We start from the raw sequence: 26,574 nt of genomic DNA on the forward strand, positions 1-26,574 counted from the left end.
TGGGAGAACCGGGTTTGACTCCCCACTCCTCCACTTGCAGCTGCTGGAATGGCCTTGGGTCAGCCATAGCTCTCGAAGGAATTGTCCTCGAAAGGGCAGCTGCTGTGAGAGCCGTCTCAGCCCCACCCACCTCGCAGGGTGTCTGTTGAGGGGGAGGAAGGGAAAGGAGATTGTAGGCCGCTCTGAGACAAGGGAAAATATTTAGGTGTGGAGATGACGATGAAAAACATTGACTTATATAAGAATAATTATGAAAAGCTCTGGCATAAAATAGAAGGTGATATGTTAAAATGGAATAAACTAAACATATCCATGCTGGGGAGGATATCTGCAATTAAAATGAATGTTCTACCAAGGATGATGTTTTTATTTCAAACTATCCCAATAGTGAAAGATAAGAAACAATTTAATCTGTGGCAAAGAAAAATTTCAGAGTTTATTTGGGCGGGCAAGAAACCAAGAATTAAAATGAAAATCTTAACAGATGCGAAAGAAAGAGGCGGCTTCCAACTACCTGATTTAATGCTATACCATGATGCAGTCTGTTTGGTATGGATTAAGGAATGGATGACTTTGATCAACAAAAAATTATTGGCGCTAGAAGGACATGGAAATGTATTTGGTTGGCATGCGTATATGTACTACGGGAAAGAGAAGATGGATGGTTTTTTTTCACATCACTATATAAGGAGGAGTTTGCTGAATACTTGGAAAAAATATAGTAAATATGGAGATGAGAGGAAACCACTTTGGATTGTGCCAACTGAAGTAATAAGTATGCCGCAAAGTGTAAAGGAAGGGAAATGGGCATCATACGAACAACTGCTAAAGTTCAAGGGGGGCAAAGTTGAAATGAAATCGGTTGAAGAATTGCAGGACAAATTTGATTGGTTTCAGCTGTTACAGATTAAAAGCTTGATAGAGAAAGACATTAAAAGTACAGGTATAAGACGAGAGAAAACAGAAATGGAGAAAATGCTGCTGGGCGAGAATGAAAAATTGATTTCAAGGATGTACAAACTGTTATTGAAATGGTCTACAGAAGAAGAGGTGGTGAAGCCTCAAATGATTAAATGGGCGATTAATTTTAATAAAGAAATACAAATGGAGACGTGGGAACACCTATGGAAGAATTCAATGAAAATATCAACGTGTTATAACATAAAAGAGAACTGTTTCAAAATGCTGTACAGATGGTACATGACACCTAAAAAGTTAACAAAAATGAGTAATCAAGCCTCAGATAGGTGTTGGAAATGTAAAAAACATGAAGGTTCTTTTTACCACATGTGGTGGACTTGTGAAAAGGCGAAACAATTTTGGTCAATGATTCAACAGGAGATCTCGAAAATCTTGGGTTATAATATTAAGAGAGCACCAGATGTCTTTCTGGTGGGATTACAAATGGAAAGCTTTCCGAAGCAAGACAGAACATTGTTGTGGTATTTGCTTTCAGCTGCGAGAACATTGTATGCGCAAATGTGGAAGCAAGACAGAATACCTGAAAAATGGGACTGGGTCTTAAAGGTTATTAACTGGAGTGAAATGGACAAACTTACTAGAATCTTAAAAGACAACAATTTGGAGAAGTTTATTCCAAAGTAAATTCCAAAGTTACGTGGAAATACAATGGAGGGTGAAGAGCCACTTAGTGGTTTATGACAACATTAACTGAACTTTAAATGATAAAGAAGAATTGTGATTATTGAATTAGTAGAATATAGTTACATGGTAATTATGTATATATGAGTTAAGATAAAATCAAGACAGTTGGAATTCCGGAGTTGGTTTTATAACTTTGGGTTTTGTGTTTAATAAGCACTAAGGGAATTATAGAGAAAGGGTTAGGGAAAGATAACTCTTTGTGTAAACATTTTATAACGGTGAAAAGATATTTAGTAGTGCATGACAACATTAATTGAACTTTTAATGATAAAGAGGTACTATGCTATTGTGATAAAAGTATTAGTAGAACATAGCTACGTAGTAAATATATATATATGAGAGTTAAGATAAGACTAAGATAGAGGAAGCCCTGGAACTGAATTAATAATTATGTGCGATGTGTTTAATAAGTGCTAAGTGATTATTAGTGAAAAGGTTAGTGAATGATACATATATATATATATATATATATTATATATATATATATATTTTTCTCTCTCTTATTTCTTCACTAAGATTCTATAATTGTGAATTTACCTCTAATATGCTTTTAATCTGTTTTAAGTACCGGCGGAGGTCATGAATAAGAGTGGGGGGGGGGGGAGGAAATATGTAATGTATTGGAGAAGTATATTTGAATCTGAATAGGTGAATGTACTTCAATATATTGCAAAATAAAAGTTTGGTCACAAAAAAAAGAGATTGTAGGCCGCTCTGAGACTCTGATTCAGAGACAAGGGCGGGGTATAAATCTGCAACTCTTCTTCTTCTACTGCTGTTAGCGTTACGCCTCACCTGACGTTCTGCGGTTGGCTCCTCCTCCTGTGGCAGCCATTTTGCAGCAGCCATTTTGGGATTGCGCCCACCGTGCTATGTTGGGAGTTCCAAAGATACCCGTGGGCTCAAAAAAGTTGGGGACCCCAAGCTAGAAGGAGGACGGTCGAAAGACTTCTGAGTTCCTCTCCCCCCTCCACACACACAGACACCTGGTGGCCGTGGCAACCGGGAGCTCACCTTTTCTGGAGCGCCTCTTCACGCAGCAGGAGAGAGTTGATGTCCGAGCTCCAGGGCTGGGATTCGGGGCTCAGCACGGCCTGAAGATTCGGGCTGCAGAACACCTCCTTCAGGAATCTTTCATTCTTCCTCACCATCTCTCGAAAAGACTCGTCTTGGCTGGGAGCGAAAGGGAAAAGGAGAGTACAGAAGAGCCTCTATTTTCTCCAGTTTGCTGCTTGAAGGGCACTCGGTGTAATTAGTAGACTGATCAAAGCCACCACGTAATACACCGCCTTTCGGTTTGCAAAAAGACATTGCAAGGATTGTGTACAACACCTAATAAACAATACAATAACGATAGAGGCCGGTGGTGCTGGGCCTTTTAAAGTAACAGAAACACCAAGGGGGCCAAAAAAACCCATCCCCAAATGAATAGATGCAAGTCCAAACTTGGAAATTTCTCTCTCTCTCTCTGGGCTTGACTTCGCGAACGAAGATTTAAGAAGGGTGCAGTAGTCCACGTTTGCTGCAGGCTCGCTGGTGGCTGACAAGACCAATGTGGGACAGGCAGGTCCGGCCACAGCGGCTGCAGGGAAAAGTCTGATTTAGGGTTGGTGCTGTAGCAGTGCGATTCTTCCTCAATCTCCTTTTGTCCTCAAGACCAGCTATGCGTGCGTTTTCAAAGGAAGAGACAGCCTGGTGGATGGTATGCCTCCATGCTTTGCGATCTGAGGCTAGGTCAGACCACTGGTGATGGTTGATGCGACAGGTGCCAAGGGATTTCTTCAAGGAGTCCTTGTACATCTTCTTTGGTGCCCCTCTATTTCGATGGCCGGTGGAAAGTTCGCCATACAGAGCAATCTTGGGAAGGCGGTGGTTTTCCATCCTAGAAATATGGTGCGACCGAATGTCTGGCGGTATAACCGGATGGGCAGGCTGGGCTCACCAACCTCGCCAGCCAAGAGAAGGAAACTTGGAAATAGCCCAACTGAAATTCACAAGGTAGACTTATATCTATTCATTTGGGAACGCGGTTTTTTGGCCCCCTCGGGGTTTCTGTTACTTTAAAAGGCCCCAGCACTGCCGGCCTTTATCATTATTGTTTATTAGGTGTTGTACACAATCCTTGTAATATATTTTTGCAAACTGAAAGATGGTGTATTACTTGGTGGCTTTGATCCGTCTTCTATTTTCTCCAGTGGCTGAGGCTCATCCCCCCCCCCCCCCAACACACACACCACTGACACTAGACCCAGAAGGTCCTGGTGACATCCTAGTTCAGGGGTGGCCAAACTGTGGCTCTCTCACACATATAGTGTGGGTCTTGAAGCCCCTACTGCCCCGTTGGCCAACTTGGAAAAGGCATTTTTAAAGAGACATTTTTAAAGAGATTTTAAAATCACTTTTCTGAGCCAGCCTATGGCTTGGAGAATGCATTTTAAGTTGCTTTCTTTCCCCCTCTCCCTTCCCTTCCTTCCATCCATCTACCTTGCGGCTCTCAAACATCTGATGCTCATGTCTTGCGGCTCTCGAACGTATAACATTTATTCTACGAGGCTCTTACTTTAAGCAAGCTTAGCCACCCCCCCGTCCTAGTTTGTGCCAAAAGAAGTCCTTTTACCTTGAAAAAGTGCTGGAGAAAGATCCAGAGTCGGAGATCTCGATACTTTCCCGAGTTGGAATCACGGCTACCAGCCGGCTGAGGAAACAGAGCTGTTTCTCCACGCTGGCCTTTCCCTGTAAAGACACCCAAATGCTCTCTGATTACCGGAGCAGAAGGGGGAAAAGAGAAGGGACCCTGCACTTGCCAAAATCATTTCCAGCTGCAGAGGTGCTGGGGGAGGGAAACGACATGTCTATCCCTGCACCACCAGTAACACTTGACTCAGAGCATTCAGCCTTGGCACTGTATTCCATTTATTTATTCTGAACATTTGTATTCCACCTGTTCACACAGCTCAGGGACCCTCCCCACGCCCACAAACAACCGTGAAAAATCCAAAATAAGCTTTAAAAATCGATAACTAACACATTGGGTGCAGCAACCAAGAAGGCCCTGTCTCGAGTTGCTACGTGTCTGGTCTTGGACGGCAGGGGCACTGAAGCATGGCCTTGGCAGTCCTGCAGTCCAAGCTCTACTCACGACCGGAGCTCGATCCCGGCGGAAGCTGGGTTCAGGCAGCCTGCTCAAGGTTGACTCGGCCTTCCATCCTTCCGAGGTCGGTCAAATGAGCACCCAGCCTGCTGGGGGTGGGGAAGTGTAGATGACTGGAGAAGGCAAGGGCAAACCACCCCGTAAAAAATTCTGTCGTGAAAAGGTCGCGATGCGACGTCACCCCAGAGTTAGAAATGACTGGTGCTTGCACAGGAGACGACCTATTTGAGCACTGTAAATAAACTATTGCAGTTGTTGCTATTCCGCCTGCTCCTCGTGTCTCCTTGGTCACAGTTAAGAGATATTTATTCATAAGGAAGATACAGGGGTGGCTGCATGCTAGGGTTGCCAATCCCCAGGTGGGAGCAGGAGATCCCCCGGTTTGGAGGCCCTTCCCCTTCTTCAGGGTCATCAGAAAGCGGGGGGGGGGGGAGGGAAATGTCTGCTGGGCATTCCATTATTCCCTATAGAGACTGATTCCGATAGGGCAGAGGTGGTCAACGGTAGCTCTCCAGATGTTTTTTGCCTACAACTCCCATCAGCTTCAGCCATCAGACATGCTGGCTGGGGCTGATGGGAGTTGTAGGCAATAAAAACCATCTGGAGAGCTACCGTTGGCCACCCCTGCAATAGGGTCTAATGGAGAATTGATCCCCAGGTATCTGGTGCTCAGGAGTGGCCTGTTTCTTGGGGTAGAAGCACCAAATTTTCAGCATAGCATCTGGTGCCTCTCCTCAAAACACCCTCCAAGTTTCAAAAGGGGCGGACCAGGGGGCCCAATTCTACGAGCCCCCAAAGAAGGCGCCCCTCTCCTTTATAATTTCCAGTGGAGGGAAGGCATTTAAAAGGTCGCCGTCCCTTTGAATGTGAGGGCCAGAACGCCCTTTGGAGTCCAGTTGTGCCCGTCACACCCTTGCTCCCGGCTCCACCCCCAGTGCCTCCTGGCTCCACCCCCAGTGCCTCCTGGCTCCACCCCCAGTGCCTCCTGGCTCCACCCCCAAAGTCCCCAGATATTTGAGTTGGACTCGGCAACCCTATTGGGTGCTCTAGGCCCTCCCACGCGGACCCTGACCGGAGTGGTGGCAGCCAGCGGAAGGCCCTCCGAGGCCCCTGCAGTGTGACAATGCTGATTGCAACGCCTGCTTTTGATACAGGCCGAATGTCCGACAAAGACCAGCTGGCTGCATGTCCTGCTCTCCCCACCCCCCACCAGGGAAGAAGCGGCCCAAGGGTTGCAGCTGGTGTGAGAGAGAGGAGGGCGGTGGTGAGCGCAACTACAAAATGGCTCCCATAGGAGGAGGAGCCAACCTCAAAATGGCTGCCACAAGAGAAGATGATATTGGATTTATAGCCCGCTCTCCACTCTGAATCTCAGAGCAGCTCACAATCTCCTTTCCCTTCTTCCCCCACAACAGACACCCTGTGAGGTAGATGAAGATATTGGATTTATATCCCGCCCTCCACTCTGAAGAGCCTCAGAGCGGCTCACAATCTCCTTTCCCTTCCTCCCCCACAACAGACACCCTGTGAGGTAGATGAAGATATTGGATTTATATCCCGCCCTCCACTCTGAAGAGCCTCAGAGCGGCTCACAATCTCCTTTCCCTTCCTCCCCCACAACAGACACCCTGTGAGGTAGATGAAGATATTGGATTTATACCCCACTCTCCACTCTGAATCTCAGAGCGGCTCACAATCTCCTTTACCTCCCCTCCCTTTCTGCCTCCTGTAGCCATCATTGGAGTACAGCTCTGCCTACCTCCGGGGAAGAGATGTGCATTCAAAAGAGCTCAAAGCAGGGGCGTCAAACCCATTTGTTATGAGGGCCGAATCGGACATAAATGAGACCTTGTCGAGCCGGTCCATATTGGGCTGGGCCGATCCATGTCGGACTGGGCCCTGTGCGTACCTCTTTGAGATTAGGTAGCAGAGATATAAATTTTGTAAAGAACACATTGGTCTTAAAGATGCTTTCTTTGCATTTCTCCCATGGGATCCAGGGAATGGGGCAAAGGAAGCTCTGGCTCTTTCCTTCCTTCCCCAGGGGACCAGGAAGGGAAGGAGCCTCAGCCAGCAGAAGGAAAAGAGGCTTCCTAATATGGTGCTGGAGAAGACTCTTGAGAGCCCCTTGGACTGCAAGAAGATCCAGTCCGTCAGTCCTAAGGGAAATCAATCCAGACTGTTCCCTGAAAGGTCAGATGCTGAAGCTGAAATCCTTTGGCCACCCAATGAGAAGGGAGCACTCCCTGGAGAAGATCCTGATGCTGGGAAAGACATCACCGTGCCAACAAAAGTCCATATAGTCAAAGTGATGGTATTCCCAGTACATGTATGGCTGTGAGAGTTGGACTATAAGGAAGGCTGAGCGCAGAGGAATAGATGCTTTTGAGCTGTGGTGCTGGAGAAGAATCTTGAGAGTCCCTTGGACTGCAAGAAGATCCAATCAGTCAGTCCTAAGGGAAATCAACCCTGACTGTTCCCTGGAAGGTCAGATACTGAAGCTGAAGCTCAAATCCTTTGGCCACCAAATGAGAGGGGAGCACTCTATGGAGAAGATCCTGATGCTAGGAATGACAGAAGGCAAAAGAAGAAGAGGACGGCAAAAGAAGAGATGGCTGGACAGTGTTACTGATGTAACTAACACGAATTTGAGCAGACTTTGGAGGATGGTAGAAGACAGGAGGTCCTGGTGTGACTTTGCCCATGGGGTCGCAAAGAGTCGGACTCGACTGTGCGACTGAACAACAAAGAAGAGACATAAATTTTATACAGGACACAGACAAACACAATTAAGTGGTTTAAAAAATCTTAAAACATTAGCACTCATCAATCTTAAAGATGCTTTCTTTGTATTTCTCCCATGGGATCCAGGGAACGGGGCAAAGGAAGCTCTGGCTCTTTTCTTCCTTCCCAAGGGGATGAAGAGGGAGAGGAGCCTCAGCCAAAAGAAGGAAGAGGGGCTTGGCTCAGTAGCTCTGCTGTGCGATTGAGAGAGCCTGGCAAAGCAAGCTATCCCTTCTCCCCTTTCCCCTCAAGGGAGGAGCCTCAGAAAACAGGTTTTGCTCTGTAGCTCCTGTGTGATTGAGCAAGCCTGGGAAAGCAAGCTGTGATGCAGAAGGAAGCAAGAGAGAGGGAGAAGGAAGCAGATGACAGCCAGTTGCTTGGGGGCCTGACAGGAGCCCTCCGGGGGCCTGATTCGGCCCCCGGGCCACATGTTTAACACCCATGGCTCAAAGGGTCTTCACAGCACCTCAAGTGCATCCGATAGGCAGTCTTGGAAAGTGGAATTCAGCTGCCTAGAGAGGCATGCCTCAGGAAGCCTCTCCACGCCTACCTCAATGAGATCCAGGTCATCGACGCGACACAGCATCAGGTCGGACCCCAGCTTCGCCATATCTGTTAAGAAAGTGGCGGTCCAGTTAAAGGGCAGTTTTAGTGGCATATGCCATGTGCTTTCCCAGCCTTAACTTGGGTCTGACCAACCCTCCCCCCCCAACCCCCAAAAATGCTTTCCCCGGAGAGACACTACAACAGGATCCTTAACTTTGTCCAGATTTTTGGAATTCTGGCACATGGTGGTGGGCGCAACTACAAAATGGCTCCCATAGGAGGCGGAGCCAACCTCAAAATGGCTGCCACAAGAGAAGATGATATTGGATTTATACCCCGCCCTCCACTCTGAATCTCAGAGTCTCAGAGCGGCTCACAATCTCCTTTACCTTCCTCCCTCACAACAGACACCCCAGAAGCTGCCCTTTCAAGGACAACCTCTGCAAGAGCTATGGCTGACCCAAGGCCATTCCAGCAGGTGCAAGTGGAGGAGTGGGGAATCAAATCCTATGAGGTGGGTGGGGTTGAGAGAGCTCTTCCAGAAGCTGCCCTTTCAAGGACAGCTCTGCAAGAGCTATGGCTGACCCAAGGCCATTCCAGCCGGTGCAAGCAGAGGAGTGGGGAATCAAACCCGGTTCTCCCAGATAAGAGTACGCACACTTAACCACCACACCAAACTGGCTCTCTAAAAGCCTTTTAAGAGCCACAGTAAATCATCAAGACCAGAGATTAATGGTCTTCTTGTTTTTTAAAAAAGTATTGAAACCTGCTCTGTAGCAACTCAACCAAATTAGGCAGTCGTATCCAAGACCATCAGCTGATTTCCCAAAGATCTTTCTCCGGCTAGCGACCCAAGGCTGCCCTCTCCTGGAAATGCCAGGGATTGCCCATGGGACTATGTGAGATCCAAGATGCTTTGAGACCACAAGCCAAAGAAAGGGGTGGAAAGAACTCTCCCAAGGCCTGATATTAGCAGAACAATTCCTTTACTACAATGAGGCCCCGAGGGTGAGGAGCCTCCACCCCAAGCAGCAGATGCGACAGTCCGGGAAAGAGGGAGCCGGAAACGAGTAACGTGCAAGAGGCACTGGAAACGGCTGTTGTAGAATAATGATTACATGGATTACAGGATACATAATGCAGCGGTCCCCAACCTTTTTGGCACCAGGGACCAGTTTTATGAAAAACAATTTTTCCACGGGCCGTGGGCAGGGGGCAGCACAATGGTTTGGGAGGCTACAATTGTGAACTTTATTTTGGCATGCTGGTTAAGTGTGCGGCCTCTTATCCGGGAGAACCGGGTTTGATTCCCCACTCCTCCACTTGCACCTGCTGGTATGGCTGGTGATAGCTATAGCTATCACAGAGGATGTCCTTGAAAGGGCAGCTTCTGGGAGAGCTCTCTCAGCCCCACCCACCTCACAGGGTGTCTGTTGTGGGGGGGGGGAGAAGATAAAGGAGATCGTGAGACACTCTTAGATTTGTAGCGGAGGGCAGGATATAAATGCAATGTCTTCTTATTATTGCCACATCGTAATACATAATGAAATAATTACACAACTCACGGCCCAGTTGCTAAAAGGCCACGGACCAGGGGTTAGGGACCTCTGCTTTATATTACCTTTCGTTGTCGTTTCAGCCCAGTCAACACAAACTAACAAACACCAGACTCCAACTTGTGACTCTTTTCATCTGCTAAAACCCTTTCCATGACTCTCACTGCCCGCTTTCTCTAGATTTCGGACGGCTTGCCATTCCATACTTTTGTCTGATGGAGTTATTCTGAATAAAACTTGGTTGGTCTTGCGTTTAAACAATTTTATTGATAACATATGGCAACAATGTCTAATTATATCATTACTATCTCTAACCCATATGATGTTTTCCAATCCCCCCTCCCTCCGTTACTAGACTCCCGCCGAGGTTATATACTTAAGTTCAGTTATAAAGGTACCCTTAACCAATCAAAGTTCAATATCTTTCTTTTCTCATATACATATTAAAAAATTGTCCAATGTCTTTTTACATTCCACTCTTGCTCTATATATCCTCTAAATTCCTTCCACTCCTTTTTAAACACGTCCAAATCATAGTCTCTTAAAGTTCTTGTTAACTTATCTATCTCACTCCATGATAAAGCTTTCACAATCCAGTCCCATTTCTCTGGTATTTTTTCTCTGGTTATGCAGCTACACCTACTATTCAATGGACAAGGTAGGTGGGGAGGAAGAGGGGGAACCCTCAGAAAGGTTCAGGAGCTGCGTTCCTGTGAGCTCCTGCTGAATTCAAGGCCTGAGGCCACATCCCCTTGATGTAGCCAATCCTCCAAGCGCTTACAGGGCTCTTCTTACAGGGCCTCCTGTAAGCTCCAGGAGGATTGGCTACATCAGGGGGGCGTGGCCTAATATGCAAAGGAGCTCCTGCTAAAAAAAAAAAAAGGCCCTGAAATCAGAAGTGATTTGCCACCGCCCCCCTCTGTGTAGTATATTTCAACTCGAGCACTGTTATGTACCTTTAATCTTCATATCTGTCTGTGATTCCTTGAGCGACGAAAACTGGTCTTGGAGGGGTGGATACACACTGCAAAGGAGAGCAAACACATGGTCACATCTCACCGCTGTGGCTTGGCAGCTGCAATACCAACATGGACTTACAGACACCAAATTTCTAGAACAGTGGAGTCAAACTCATTTGTTTTGAGGGCCGGATCTGACACAAAAGAGACCTTGTTGGGCAGGGCCGTGCCAGGTTGGGCCGAGCCATGTATGCACCTATTTAAGGTTAGGTAGCAGAGATATAAATTTTGTAAAGAACACAGACAAACACAAATATATATACATTTAAAAAACTACTCATTGGTCTTAAAGGTGCTTTCTTTGCATTTCTCCCATGGGATCCAGGGAACGGGGCAAAGGAAGCTCTGGCTCTTTCCTTCCTTCCCCAGGGGACCAGGAAGGGAAGGAGTCTCAGCCAATAGAAGAAAGAGAGGCTTGGCTCAGTAGTTCTGCTGTGCGAGAGCGCCTGGCAAAGCAAGCTATTCCTCCTCAAGAGAGGAGCCTCAGCCAATGGAGAAAACAGAGGTTTTGCTCTGTTGCTCCTGTGCAACTGTGCTGTTATGCAGAAGGAAGCAAGAGAGAGGCAGAAGGAAGCAGATGACAGCCAGTTGCTCAGGGGCCTGATAGGTCCCCCGAACTGGATGTTTGACACCCCTGTTCTAGAACTTTTGAAGCCACCGGGAGGTGGGGGGATAAAAACAACCATCTTCAATACCTATTTTCTTGCCAAATCTAAAGCTATTGTGCTGCTTTGGCAACATGAAATCCACCATTTATAAAATTTAGCTAGCATACAGAGTTGCACTAATGGGAACATTCAGGGAACTTAAAACTATAATTACCTCAGTTATCTATAAGCAAAATTGTAGCAGTCTCCGATAGGAAATTAGCCAAAAAGAGATACATGGAACAGAGCCTGAAGTAACTAAACCAAACCATGAAACATTACTAATGCCAATATCTGTAAATATTAATAATCCCATTTTTAGTCAATGGCAACAGTAAATGTGGATATCGAAAGTGTAGAAATCTTAAAAGCGGATACATGTGCGTTGCCGCATAACAACGGATCTTTAAAGGCAAGAAATCTCTTCAGTCTTTCAATGTCCATAAAGAGGTGACAGGATCACCATCTTCAAGTACTTGAAGGGCTGTCCTATAGAGGATGGGGTGGAATTGTTTTCTGTGGCCTCAGGAGGCAGGACCAGAACCAATGGGTTGAAATTAAATCAGAAGCGCTTCCAGCTCAACATGAGGAAGAACTTCCTAACCATTAGAGCGATTCCTCAGTGGAACAGGCTTCCTCGGGAGGTGGTGGGCTCTCCTTCTTTGGAGGTTTTTCAACAGAGGCTAGATGGCCATCTGACACCAATGAAGATTCTGTGAACTTAGGGGGAGGTATTTGTGAGTTTCCTGCGTTGTGCAGGGGGTTGGACTAGATGGCCCTGGAGGTCCCGTTCAACTCTAGGATTCTATTAGGAAGAACTTCCTGACCGTTAGAGCGGTTCTTCAGTGGAACAGGCTTCCTCGGGAGGTGGTGGGCTCTCCTTCCTTGGAGGCTTTTAAACAGAGGCTAGATGGTCATCTGACAGCAATGAAGATCCTGTGACTTTAGGGGGAGGTGTTTCTGAGTTTCCTGCATTGTGTAGGGGGTTGGACTAGATGGCCCTGGAGGTTCCGTCCAACTCTAGGATTCTATTAGGAAGAATGTCCTGACCGTTAGAGCGGTTCCTCAGTGGAACAGGCTTCCTCAGGAGATGGTGGGCTCTCCTTCCTTGGAGGTTTTTCAACAGAGGCTAGATGGCCATCTGACAGCAATGATGATCCTGTGAATTTAGGGGGAGGTTTGTGAGGTTCCTGCATTGTGCAGGGGGTTGGACTAGATGACCCTGGAGGTCCCGTCCAACTCTAGGATTCTATGATTCTAAGTGCCAAAAACTGAAATCGGTAGCTAGGCTGAGACGTCCAACTACTGATTCCAATTTTTCGCAATTGATGGACATTAAAAGACTAGAGATTACTTGCACGAGCGCTTCATTGTACTGGATCGTTGAGTTTCATTGCCTCTAAACACCGTTGTTTATGTGGCAATGCGATATATGCTTTAAGATTTCTACACTTCAGATATCCATGTTTACTACTGAAACTGACATTGACTAAAAATTTGATTATTAATATTTACAAATATTGGCATCAGTAATTTATCACAGTTTGGTTTAGCTCAGGGGTGGCCCGACTTGCTTAATGTAAGAGGCACACAGAATAAATGTCAGATGTTTGAGAGCCAGAAGCCATGAACATCAGATGAAGGAAGGAAGATGATATACAGGCAGACATAGGAGTGGGAGGGAGAGGTGGAAAGAAAGCAACTTTAACATTAAATGCGTTATCCAAGCTGCCAGCTGGCTTGTCTTGGCGAAGTGATTTAAAGAGACCGATGCCTCCTTGACGGGGTGGGGGGCTTCAAGAGCCACACAATACGTGAGAAAGAGCCACGTGTGGTCCCCGAGCCACAATCTAGCCACACCCTGGTTTAGCTACTTCATGTCCAATAGGAAAGCAAAGAGAGCTGCAAAACTCTCATTCTGCACACTCTGAAAGGAAACTTAAATCACAGGAGAGTTAGATTGGAGTCCAGGAACATCTGGGTATGAGCTTTCCCACGAGTGGGAATTGAGGTTTTGCAGGGCCGCTCCAAATTTCCCAGTTTTTCTATGAGAATATCTGGGGGAAGCCCTTATTAAAAATGGGGATGGGGAGGGAGCTTCACAATGGTTCTGCCCCTCCCCCTTCTTTCCCAGGCCTTCACAACTCTCCGGGGGCTTGTTCCGAATCTTAATTCACCAACGCAGTCTGTAGGTCAGCTAGATAATTCTCCGCTCGACCCAGCCGGATGAGCGTACTCATGAGGAGGGAAACGGGAACGTGGTGCAGAAAGGGAATGCCGACATTGGGGAAGTATGAATAGTGCAACCGGGGCTTTGTTTGCAGGAAAAGGCCCAGCAGGAACTCATTTGCATATTAGGCCACACCTCCTGGCATCACTGTTGTTTCACGTAGGGTTTTTTTTTTTACAGAAAAAACCCAGCATGAATTCATTTCCATGTTAGGCCACACCCCCTGACTCCAAGCCAGCCGGAACTGTACTCCGGTAAAAGCCCTGTGTGCCACATTACACGGAAGCAGGGGTGGAATTCTAGCAGGAGCTCCTTTGCATATTAAGCCACACCCTCCTGATGTAGCCAATCCTTCAAGAGTTTACAGGGCTCTTTGTACAGGGCTTACTGCGAGCTCCAGGAGGATTGGCTACATCAGTGGGGTGTGGCCTAATATGCAAAGGAGCTCCTGCTAGAATTCCACCCCTGGGCCACTCCCCCGATGTAGGCAATCCTCCTGGAGCTTACAGGAGGCCCTGTACTGAGAGTTCTGTAAGTTCTTGGAGGATTGGCTACATCAGGGAGGTGTGGCCTAATATGCAAAGGAGCTCCTGCTAGAATTCCACCCCTGGTCAGAAGAAGAGGGGGTCCCCTCAGGTGATTTCAGAAAGTGGCTGGGGCCAGGTGGGGCTTTCACCAGGAGAAGCGTCTGATCGGCTGCATCTCTTTTCAAGGTTAAAGTGTCAGAACGTGAAGAACTTCAGACGATTCCCAAACTCGTTACAAAGTATAGGATCTTTATTGAGAACTATAGTGCTAGAGGTACGAGATAACAGTAATGCCAGTACTGGCATTTGGTTACATTTTATGCAGTCAGAAGAGATACCATAAAGTCATCTTTCACACGGATTGCAGACAAGTGTCTCCTTCCCAGGCCCTGTTATCAGAAGGGAGGATGCTCTCCTGCTGTGAAGGCCAAGCGGCCTGGCTTCAAAAGGCCACCTGCAGATGTGGACCCTAGGCTATCGGTTACCCTTCAGTGATCACAGAATATTGCCAGGCCCTGGGATCTTGTGTTAGTTGTTTATACAGCATAGCATGGGTTAGTATCAGGTTACAGCATGGAGTTGGTCTGGCTAACAAGACATAGGAAAGTTACAAGTTCTGACATAAAGTGCACAGGCATCAGAGTCTAAGAGGGAGGGCCGTTTACCTGACGCAGATCCATTCCAGTATATCCAGGCGATGGGGCGAGGGAGAACACAGCAGCCGCTGGATGTCTTCAGGCTTGGACAGGAAAACGCCCTCCAAGGCCGGGCAGCCCAGTCTCTGCAAGACGCAAGGGTGGGTGGGAGGGAGGGGGTATGCAGGCCGCAACAGAAAGGGACCCATCGGGATCCTCCCTTGGCTCCAGAGCCGGATTAACAATTAGGCCAAGTAGGCACTGGCCTATGGGTCCCCAATCCTTTAGAGGCCCTGGGCTGGCTTCCCCCCCGGTTCCCCCGTTTGGCGTAGTGGTGAAGTGTGCGGACTCTTATCTGGGAGACCCGGGTTTGATTCCCCACTCCTCCACTTGCGGCTGCCAGAATGGCCTTGGGTCAGCCATAGCTCTGGCAGAGGTTGTCCTTGAAAGGGCAGCTGCTGGGAGAGCCCTCTCAGCCCCACCTACCTCACAGGGTTTGATTCCCCACTCCTCCACTTGCAGCTGCTGGAATGGCTTTGGGTCAGCCATAGCTCTGGCAGAGTTGTCCTTGAAAGGGCAACTTCTGGGAGAGCTCTCTCAGCCCCACCTACCTCACAGGGTTTGATTCCCCACTCCTCCACTTGCAGCTGCTGGAATGGCCTTGGGTCAGCCATAGCTCTGGCAGAGGTTGTCCTCGAAAGGGCAGCTGCTGGGAGAGCCCTCTCAGCCCCACCTACCTCACAGGGTTTGATTCCCCACTCCTCCACTTGCAGCTGCTGGAATGGCTTTGGGTCAGCCATAGCTCTGGCAGAGTTGTCCTTGAAAGGGCAACTTCTGGGAGAGCTCTCTCAGCCGCACCTACCTCACAGGGTTTGATTCCCCACTCCTCCACTTGCAGCTGCTGGAGTGGCCTTGGGTCAGCCATAGCTCTTGTAGGAGTTGTCCTTGAAAGGGAGCTGCTGTAAGAGCTCTCTCAGCCGCACCTACCTCACAGGTTTTGATTCCCCACTCCTCCACTTGCAGCCGCTGGAATGGCCTTGGGTCAGCCATAGCTCTGGCAGAGGTTGTCCTTGAAAGGGCAGCTTCTGGGAGAGCTCCCTCAGCCCTACCCACCTCACAGGGTGTCTGTTGTGGGGGAGGAAGATAAAGGAGCTTGTACGCCACTCTCGATAAAAATATGGAGCAGAGGTCCATCAGTGGCTATTAGCCACAGCATATTATTGGAATTGTCTGGGGCAGTGATGCCCCCAGAGAAGGCGGGGTATAAATCTGCAGTCTTCTTCTTGCAGTCCTCCCAGTCTGCTTGTGCATCCAGCGACTGAGCCGCTCTTTGCCCGACTTGCCTGGTGCGGCTGCTGCCAGCGTTGTCGCCAAGTTTGCCTCTCTCTGCCTCTCCCCCGCAGCTTAGTCAATGGGGAGCTCAACCTCAAATTATACTCGTATTCAGACCCAAACATCCACAGAGGTTGCAGTTCCTTTTCGCTGTCAAGCCCCAGCTGATTTCTGGCAACGCTGTGGGGTCTTCAAGGCAAGAGTTTGCCATCGCCTGTTTCTGCACCACAATCCAAGACCTCCTTGGTGGTCTCCCTTCTAAACAGTGGCCTGGCCCGCCCCTACCTAGCTTCACAGATCTGAGATCAGAATTTCCTGAGCTCTCCGGGCCAAAGCGTCGTCCCAGGAGTTCACCAGAAAAGGCAGTTGGAGTGTGTGATTCTTTTGTGGCTCTTTTTAAAGAAAAAAGCCACAAAAATCATCCCAAAGCAGCTGAAGTCACAAAAATCTAATAGGGACAAATCTTTAGGAAGCAAAGCCCGAAAGCATCAGGAGCCCTTCCCTTCTGACACCCAGCACTGCCTACTCAGAGTAGGGCTGCCAGGAGATATCAAGAGATATCTGGGGACTTTAGGGGTGGAGCCAGGAGACATTGGGGGTGGAGCCAGGAGCAAGGTTGTGACAAGCACCATAGAACTCTAAAGGGAGTCCCGGCCATCACATTTAAAGGGACCGCACACCTTTTCAATGCCTCCCTTCCATTGGAAATTATGAAGAATATGGGCGCCTTCCTTTGGGGCTCGTGAATTGGACTCCCTGGTCCAATCGTTTTGAGACTTGGAGTGAGTTTTGAGGAGAGGCATCGGACGCTATGCTGCAAATTTGGTGCCTTTATCTCATAAAACAGCACACACACACCCCCCGCCGAGCCCAAGATACATGCAGGTCAGTTCTCCATTATACCCTATGGGAATCAGTCTCCATAGGGAATAATGGAGTGCCAGATACTCCCTCCTCCCCGGTTTCTGATGACCCTGACGTGGGGGGAGGGCCTCCAAATGGGAGGACCCCCTGCCCTCACCTGGGGGTTAACACAGGAAACCACAGTGTAAAAATTAGTGGAAAATAGGAGACCACTGTGTAACTGTAATACTTTAAATAAACACGCTCTACCCATTTTACTTTATGCTTTGCGCATCATATTCCTAAGCAATCACACTAGCTTGGAGAAACGTCGACTGCAGGGTGACATGATAGAGGTTTACAAGATAATGCATGGGATGGAGAAAATGGAGAAAGAAGTACTTTTTTCCCTTTCTCACAATACAAGAACTCGTGGGCATTCGATGAAATTGCTGAGCAGCCAGGTTAAAACGGATAAAAGGAAGTACTTCTTCACCCAAAGGGTGATTAACATGTGGAATTCACTGCCACAGGAGGTGGTGGCGGCCACAAGTATAGCCACCTTCAAGAGGGGTTTAGATAAAAATATGGAGCACAGGTCCATCAGTGGCTATTAGCCACAGTGTATGTGTGTATATATAAATTTTTTTGCCACTGTGTGACACAGAGTGTTGGACTGGATGGGCCATTGGCCTGATCCAATATGGCTTCTCTTATGTTCTTATGTGACACAGAGTGTTGGACTGGATGGGCCATTGGCCTGATCCAACATGGCTTCTCTTATGTTCTTATGTGACACAGAGTGTTGGACTGGATGGGCCATTGGCCTGATCCAACATGGCTTCTCTTATGTTCTTATGTGACACAGAGTGTTGGACTGGATGGGCCGTTGGCCTGATCCAACATGGCTTCTCTTATGTTCTTATGTGACACAGAGTGTTGGACTGGATGGGCCATTGGCCTGATCCAACATGGCTTCTCTTATGTTCTTATGTGACACAGAGTGTTGGACTGGATGGGCCGTTGGCCTGATCCAATATGGCTTCTCTTATGTTCTTATGTGACACAGAGTGTTGGACTGGATGGGCCGTTGGCCTGATCCAATATGGCTTCTCTTATGTTCTTATGTGACCCAGAGTGTTGGACTGGATGGGCCACTGGCCTGATCCAATATGGCTTCTCTTATGTTCTTATGTGACGCAGAGTGTTGGACTGGATGGGCCACTGGCCTGATCCAATATGGCTTCTCTTATGTTCTTATGTGACACAGAGTGTTGGACTGGAGGGGCCACTGGCCTGATCCAATATGGCTTCTCTTATGTTCTTCTGTGACACAGAGTGTTGGACTGGATGGGCCGTTGGCCTGATCTAACATGGCTTCTCTTATGTTCACTATACAATATTTATACCACTCAATAAGAGATCAAAGCCCGCTCTTATTGAGTGGTATAAAAACATTGCATAGTGTGATCGCTTCAGAATATAACGAGCAAAGCATAAAGTAAAATGGACAAAGCGTGTTTATTTAAAGTATTTCAGTTACACAGTGGTCTCCTATTTTTCACCCACCCGTGGGGTCACCAGGTCCAATTGAAGAAATATCTGGGGGTGGAGTCAGGAGACTTTGGGGATGGAGCCAGGAGAAAGGGTGTGTTCAGGCACGATTGAACGCCAAAGGGAGTTCTGGCTAGCACATTTGAAGGGACCCTACGCCTTTTAAATGCTGTCCCTCCACTGGAAATAATGGAAGGATAGAATTGGATCTCCTGGTCCAACCTTATTTATTTATTTATTTATTTATTGAAACTAGGGGCGTATTTTGGGGAGAGGCACTGGATGCTATGCTGAAAAATTGGTGCCTCTACCTCAAAAAACAGCTCCCCCAGAGCTCCAGATACCCGTGGATCAATTTTCCATTATTTCCTATGGGAATCAGTCTGCATAGGGAATAATATTGAAGATATTGGATTTATATCCCGCCCTCCACTCCGAAGAGTCTCAGAGCGGCTCACAATCTCCTTTCCCTTCCTCCCCCACAACAGACACTCTGTGAGGTAGATGAAGATATTGGATTTATATCCCGCCCTCCACTCCGAAGAGTCTCAGAGCGGCTCACAATCTCCTTTCCCTTCCTCCCCCACAACAGACACTCTGTGAGGTAGATGAAGATATTGGATTTATATCCCGCCCTCCACTCCGAAGAGTCTCAGAGCGGCTCACAATCTCCTTTCCCTTCCTCCCCCGCAACAGATGCCCTGTGAGGTAGATGAAGATATTGGATTTATATCCCGCCCTCCACTCCGAAGAGTCTCAGAGCGGCTCACAATCTCCTTTCCCTTTCTCCCCCACAACAGACACCCTGTGAGGTAGATGAAGATATTGGATTTATATCCCGCCCTCCACTCCAAAGAGTCTCAGAGTGGCTCACAATCTCCTTTACCTTCCTCCCCCACAACAGACACCCTGTGAGGTAGATGAAGATATTGGATTTATATCCCGCCCTCCACTCTGAAGAGTCTAAGAGCGGCTCACAATCTCCTTTCCCTTCCTCCCCCACAAGAGACACCCTGTGAGGTAGATGAAGATATTGGATTTATATCCCGCCCCCCACTCCGAAGAGTCTCAAATGGCTCACAATCTCCTTTCCCTTCCTCCCCCACAACAGACACCCTGTGAGGTAGATGAAGATATTGGATTTATATCCCGCCCTCCACTCCGAAGAGTCTCAGAGCGGCTCACAATCTCCTTTCCCTTCCTCCCCCACAACAGACACCCTGTGAGGTAGATGGAGATACTGGATTTATATCCCGCCCTCCACTCCGAAGAGTCTCAGAGCGGCTCACAATCTCCTTTCCCTTCCTCCCCCACAACAGACACCCTGTGAGGTAGATGGAGATACTGGATTTATATCCCGCCCTCCACTCCGAAGAATCTCAGAGCGGCTCACAATCTCCTTTATCTTCTTCCCCCACAACAAACACCCTGTGAGGTGGGTGGGGCTGGAGAGGACTCTCACAGCAGCTGCCCTTTCAAGGACAACCTCTGCCAGAGCTATGGCTGACCCAAGGCCATTCCAGCAGCTGCAAGTAGAGGAGTGGGGAATCAAACCCGGTTCTCCCAGATAAGAGAGCTATGGCTGACCCAAGGCCATTCCAGCAGGTGCAAGTGGAGGAGTGGGGAATCAAACCCGGTTCTCCCAGATAAGAGTCCGCACACTTAACCACTATACCAAACTGGCTCTCCAGTTCCAAGCAGACATAATAGAGTTCCAAGCTGACATTTTCCTCTCCCGCCCTTTCTGATGACCCTGAAGTGGGGGGAGGGCCTCCAAACCGGGGGATTGGCAACCCTACCTTGAGCACAGCAGCTCCATTAGGGACAAACGCCAACCCTCCTGCTTTCTGCCGCTTTGCAAGCCCCCCGACTGTTAAAATAGCATCAGACACCCCCCCCCCGCAGAAAAGAGCCTCTCTGTTGTCCGCAGGTTCGACCGCGCCGCCACTCCTACCTCCAGCAACTCATACAGGGCCACAGCCGCCATCTTCCCGCCAGTGCACAAACCCCGCCCCCCGCTCCAGCCTTATTGGCCGCGGAGCTGCCAGCTTCAGCCAGTAGAAAGGAAGGGCACGCAGGCCTCGCCTTTGAAGCAGGAGGCGGGGCGCGGCGCCCGGACAACGGGGGCGGAGATGGGTTGCAAGACTCCAATGTGAATTTTTTTTCTATGTAATTTCAATGCAATTTTTTTTCAACGCAATCTTTTTCAATGCAGATTTCCCCCCCGGCGTTGCAATCTTTTAGGCGGCTGCTCTTAGAGGCAAAGGACGGCGCCCGGGAGGCGAGGCTGGAATCAAGGCGAAGAGTTCAAAACCCGGCTTGCCTTTGACAGTGAAAGCGATTCCTTCCTTCAGTTCAATGGAGCTAAACAGCTGGGGTTTTGCGAAAAGTAACCTTGCACTGCCATCTGCTGGCCGAAGGGGTTGGAAAACTTCGGAGCGGCTCAAATGGCGCACAAAAAAGGCTGGGACGGGCCAGAATGTACAGGGTTGCCAATCCCCAGGTGGGGGCAGGAGATCCCCCGGTTTGGAGGCCTTCCCCCGCTTAAGGGTCATCAGGAAGCGGGGTGGGGAGGGAAATGTCTGCTGGGCACTCCATTATTCCCTATAGAGACGGATTCCCTTAGAGGCACCAAATTTTCAGCATAGCATCCTGTGCCTCTCCTCAAAATACCCTCCAAGTTTCAAAGAATTGGACCAGGGGGTCCAATTCTATGAGCCCCCAAAGGCGCCCCTATCCTTCATTATTTCCAATGGAGGGAAGGCATTGAAAAGGTGTGTGGTCCCTTTAAATGTGAGGGCCAGAACTCCCTTTGGAGTTCAATGATGCTTGTCACAACCTTGTTCCTGGCTCCACCCCCAAAGACTCCTGGCTCCACCCCCAAAGACTCCTGGCTCCACCCCCAGACATTTCTTTAGTTGGACTTGCGAGTCCTAGCAATCATTTAATTTCTCACCTTGGCCTGTATATTTTATATGTAATCTTACATCTGCAATAACATTTCTCAGGGCTCTTCTGTCTCCATCAGGCCTCTAAAGGGAAAATACCCAAAACATATAAAGCAGACGGATGGAAATCTTCCTCATGCCACTGTGACCTCATAGGAGAAAGTGATTTAAAAAGTACGATGGGAGCAGTGTTCCCTCTAAGCTGAGTTAGTGTGAGCTAGCTCACAGATTTTGAGCCTCCAGCTCACACATATTTGTCTTAGCTCAGGAAGGATGACCCCAAAGCACACCAATTGATGCAGCTGCTCACAACTTTAAGGCCAGGAGCTCACAAAGTAGAATTTTTGCTCACAAGACTCTGCAGCTTAGAGGTAACATTGGATGGGAGTAAGGTTTTTTTTTTTTTTTTTTCCTGAAAATTTATCATTTATTGAGGTTCAAAAAACAACAACAATACAAACAAACAAGAAAACCAAAAAAAAAAACACCAACAAAAAATACAAGAAAGGAAAACAGAAGAACATATATCCCATACCCACCCATCTTCCACCACCACCTGTGAAAGGAGCTTTAGGAGCATATAAGGATATTAAGTCTACTGTCTCATATCATATCCCATACTTTTCGCCCATATATACACTGGTTCCCAAGTTTTTATACATTCTTGCCAGTTTCCATCTCTCAACCTTATAGTTAAAACATCCATTTCGGCAGACTCCAGTAATTTAAACAAAAATTCTTCTTTACACGGGGTTTGGGGGGATTTCCAATATTTTGCAAAGAGGATTCTGGCTGTTGTAATCATATATATTACCAGTTTTTTCTCACCCTGTGTTAAGTTTTCTCTACATACACTTAACAAATACAGTTCGGGTGAGTGTTTCAACCTTTTCTTTAAAATCTTTTGGATCCATATACTTATTTGTATCCAAAATTTTCTAGCAATCTCACAGTTCCACCAAATGTGGTAAAGTGTCCCTCTAGCTTTTTTACATTTCCAACATTTGTCGTTATAGGTTGGGTTCATTCTGGCTAATCTCGCTGGAGTCAGGTACCACCTATACATCATTTTATATAGGTTTTCTTTGAAAACTACTGATTTGGTCAATTTAATATTATATTTCCAAATCTTTTCCCATTCTTCTAATTCGATCGAATAGCCAAAGTCCTGTAACCACTTTATCCAGCTCTCTTTAACCGTTTCCGACTGCATTTCCATCTCCAATAACCAACTATAGATTTTTGAAATAAGATTTTTGGGTTCATGTATCATTGTGTCAAATTCGTTTACTTTGGCATCTTTAGGAAAGCCCACGCTTTTGTCAGATTGATATCTTGACGTAATTTGGCATCTGACCCACCAGTCCGGGATTATGTTTGTTTCCAGATTTAAATTGTTTTTACTGTCTAATAGGATTGAATAGTTTTGAGAATTTTCCCAGTCATATAAATTAGGGTGGGTAGTTGCTTCCACTGGTGAGACCCACAATGGAGTATATGTATAAATTTTCTTTTTAATCTCAAACCAAGTCTTGTAAAGTGCTTTTCGAACTTCATGTGCCTGGAAATTGGTGTTTTTTGGGGAGGTCTGATACCAAATGTATGCATGCCAGCCTTTAGTTAAGCCTGCTCCCTCTAAAACTAGTAACCTTTTGTTTTCTAACAGACACCAATCTCTGACCCAGGCTAAACAAGAGGCTTTATAATATAAATACCAGTTTGGTAAGGCCATGCCCCCTCTTAATTTGCTCTCTTGGAGAATTTTTAACTTAATCCTTGGCTTCTTGTTTTGCCATATAAAAGTCAAAATCATTTTATTGAGTTTTGAAAGAACGAGTTGGGTAGTTGGACAGGGATCATCTGGAATAGGAATAGGATTCTGGGCAGAATGTTCATTTTTATTGTGGCTATTCTTCCCAAAAGGGAAATTTGCAAGTCTCGCCATTTCTCCAGATCTGTTTCAATTTCCTTTAAAATCTTTTCGTAATTGTCACAATAGAGAGATTTCACATCATTTGTTAAATAAATTCCCAAATATCTAATTTTCTTCTCTTTTTTAAAGCCCGATTTATCTTCTAATTGTTTAATTTGTTCTTTAGTCATATTTTTAGTTAGAAATTTGGTTTTCTGTGTATTCACCTTGAATCCAGAAACTTCTCCAAAGTGTTGCAAATTCATTTTTAGTTTATCAATCGAAGAGATAGGGTCCTCCAGAAAAAACAGCAGGTCGTCTGCAAATGCTTGAATCTTAAATTCTTCGTTCTTTACTTTCAGGCCTCTAATTTCAGTATCCTCTCTTATTTTTTGAATCAAAAATTCTATTGTAGTTACAAAAAGGAGAGGGGAGAGAGGACACCCTTGTCTGGTCCCCTGTTCTATTTCCACAAATCCAGAATTGTTTCCGTTTATGTTAATTCTTGCATTTTGCTTAGTGTATATGGCCTCAATCAGCTTCTTAAAATTTTTGCCACAACCAACAGCTTCCAATACTTTGCTCATGAAATTCCAGTTCACGTTATCGAACGCTTTTTCGGCATCCAATGAAATTCCTGCAAATTGTTTGTCTGGATGATCTTTATAGTATTCTAAGATGTTCAAAAAATATCTTAAGTTCTGCCGCATCATTCTTCCGGGTATGAAACCCGTTTGATCTTCTTGCACTATGTTGGTTACTGCTTTCTTGAATCTATTTGTCAATATCGTAGCGAAAATTTTATAGTCTGCATTTAGGAGAGAAATTGGCCTATAATTCTTGATTTCCTTAGACTCTGTTCCTTCTTTATGAATTAATGTAATCAACGCCTCTCTCCAGGATGTTGGAATTATTGCTGACTCCTGAATTTTCTCCAGCAATTTTTTGTAGGGAATTAAGAGTATATCTTCAAAGGTTTTGTATACTTCCACCGGAAGACCATCCAGACCGGGCGTTTTATTGGATTTCTGCTGCTTAATTGCTTCAATTATCTCGTGGATTGTGATAGAACTATCCAATGCATTCTGTTGTTCTTTCGTAATTTGTTTCACATTAATACTTTGAATATATTCATCTTGCCGTTGTTCTTCAATTTCCTGTTTTTTGTATAGATTTTGGTAAAAACTTTTGACTATTTGTTCCATTTGATCTTCCTTTGTAGTTTCTTCACCTTCTTGATTTATAAGTGATCTTATAATTTTTTTTCCTTTTCCTTTTTGAGTTTGTAAGCTAGCCATCTGCTTGTTTTATTTGCATTTTCAAAAAGGTTTTGCTTGGTCCATTTCATTTTTCTTTCCAGTTCTTCTGTTAGCCATAAATTAATTCTGTGTTGCGTAGCTTGTATTTTTGCTTTTATCTCTTTCGTATTCTTAATTTTCTGTTGTCTCTCTTGCTCTTTTAAGTCTTTCACTAACTCATTAAATAATTTCATCCGTTCCCGATTTCTTTTTGCCGTGAAGCTAATAGCCATCCCCCTAAAAAAGGCCTTGAAAGTATCCCAAATATTTTGGATGCTGGTATCTTCTTCCACATTACGCTGAAAAAATTCTTTTATTTCTTTTTTCGCCTCTTCCAAGAAAGTTGTCTCTTTTAAAATTTGGGTGTTCAAAGTCCAGCGACTATTCCTTGATGGGCAATGTATCATCACTTGCAATGGATTATGGTCGGCAAATGTTTTCGGGAGAATATTGGCTTGCGTGACTTGCGGAATCAGGCCTATCATCATCCAGCACATGTCGATTCTGGACCAGCACCTGTGAGCTTGTGACAAGTGTGTAAAATCTTCTGCTTGTGGGTTCTTAACCCTCCAGATATCAATAAGACTTAACTCCTCAACCATCTTGAAAAAAGCCTTTGGCAAGACACTACGTGATGGATTTTTCTTTAACTTTTCAAATTTTTTATCTTTATGAGCGTCAAATACAGCATTAAAATCTCCTATAATGCAACAGGCTTCCGTTTGTAATTCCACTAGTTTCTCATGCACTTTTTTATAGAAATTTTCTTGCTTGTCGTTCGGTGCATATATGTTTACAAGCAATATCTTTTTTTTGTTAATTGTTGTTTCTATTATCAGGATCCTTCCCATTTCATCTTTATAAATCAGTTTGGAATCTATATTTTGATGAACATATATGGCTACTCCTCTCCTCTTTCCTTCATCACACGAATAATATAACTGTCCCAATCTTTTATTTTGTAGAAACTTCTTATCACTTTCTTTTATATGCGTTTCCTGAAGGCAAATTATTTGGGCTTTGGTTTTCTGAAGTTGTAAAAAGGTTTTCCTTCTCTTCTTTGGTTCATTTAAGCCGTTCACATTTACCGATACGATCTGTAGTCCCGCCTTTTTATTCATCCTAATATCGTTTTACTTCCTTCTGTTGCTCTTTGGTCTCTTTTAGTAAATTGTCTTGTTCTGACTCCTTCTCTTCTAAACTTGCAGCTATCTTCTGCTTCCTTTCCACACAGATCTGTTTCTTCTTCTTGATCTTCCCCTATATCAGAACTCTGGTTACTTGAAGCTACAAAACTGCTCCAGAAGTCTTCCATTTTTTCCAGAGTAGTAATGTTATGTCTCTTGGCCTGGTACGTAAAAAAGATTCCTTCTGGTACCAGCCATCTAAATTGAATTGCCTGCTTCAATAGCCAGCTGGTCAACTTCTTATATCCTTGTCTTCTTTGGCGAATTGTCCATGGAACATCTTTTAAAGCTTTGATATTAATATTTTGCCAGGATAAGCCTTCGTCTCTTGCCTTTTTTTGGATCTTTTCACAAGTCGCTCTTCGAACAAACCTTACTAAAACTTCTCTTGGTAAGTTATGTCTTCTGGAATAGGAGGAAGATATTCTCCTTACCCAGTCAATCTCACTCTTTCCTCCCTCCAATAATTTCTCTTCCTCTGTATTTAGTATCTCCAGAATTTTGTCCTCCAAGTTCTCTCCCCTAGCTTCTGGGATATTCTGGAATCTTAGTACATGTGCCGCCTTCTCCATTTCTAATTTCGCTACTTTGTCTTCCAACTCTACTAATTCATTTTGATTCTCTCGCACCGTCACTGTGGTGGCTTTATTTTGATCTTCCAGTCTTTCCACTTTAGCAACCAAGCTATGCACTTGCTGTGTGTTAGCTAATAGCTGTTTTTGAAAATCATCCATTTTGTC

General features: G+C 46.0%; 1 protein-coding gene across 2 annotated transcripts in view; it reads right to left on the minus strand.

Moving 5' to 3' along the window:
* The window catches only part of HAUS7 (HAUS augmin like complex subunit 7), a 32,471-nt gene extending 11,936 nt beyond the window's left edge, over nt 1-20,535 (minus strand). Inside the window, exons 1-6 of one of the 2 annotated variants that reach the window (XM_060252239.1) lie at nt 20,444-20,535; nt 14,791-14,906; nt 10,659-10,726; nt 8,151-8,212; nt 4,283-4,398; nt 2,680-2,838 (exon numbers count right to left, since the gene is read on the minus strand). In XM_060252239.1, the coding sequence (XP_060108222.1) occupies nt 2,680-2,838; nt 4,283-4,398; nt 8,151-8,212; nt 10,659-10,726; nt 14,791-14,906; nt 20,444-20,476 (554 nt within the window). In that variant the 5' untranslated portion in view covers nt 20,477-20,535. The remainder of the gene's footprint in view (nt 1-2,679; nt 2,839-4,282; nt 4,399-8,150; nt 8,213-10,658; nt 10,727-14,790; nt 14,907-20,443) is intronic. The other variant, XM_060252240.1, reaches the window with a different exon arrangement.
* Between the last annotated feature and the right edge of the window lie 6,039 nt (nt 20,536-26,574).

This window comes from Heteronotia binoei, chromosome 13, assembly GCF_032191835.1.
Source record: "Heteronotia binoei isolate CCM8104 ecotype False Entrance Well chromosome 13, APGP_CSIRO_Hbin_v1, whole genome shotgun sequence".
Lineage (NCBI taxonomy): Eukaryota > Metazoa > Chordata > Lepidosauria > Squamata > Gekkonidae > Heteronotia > Heteronotia binoei.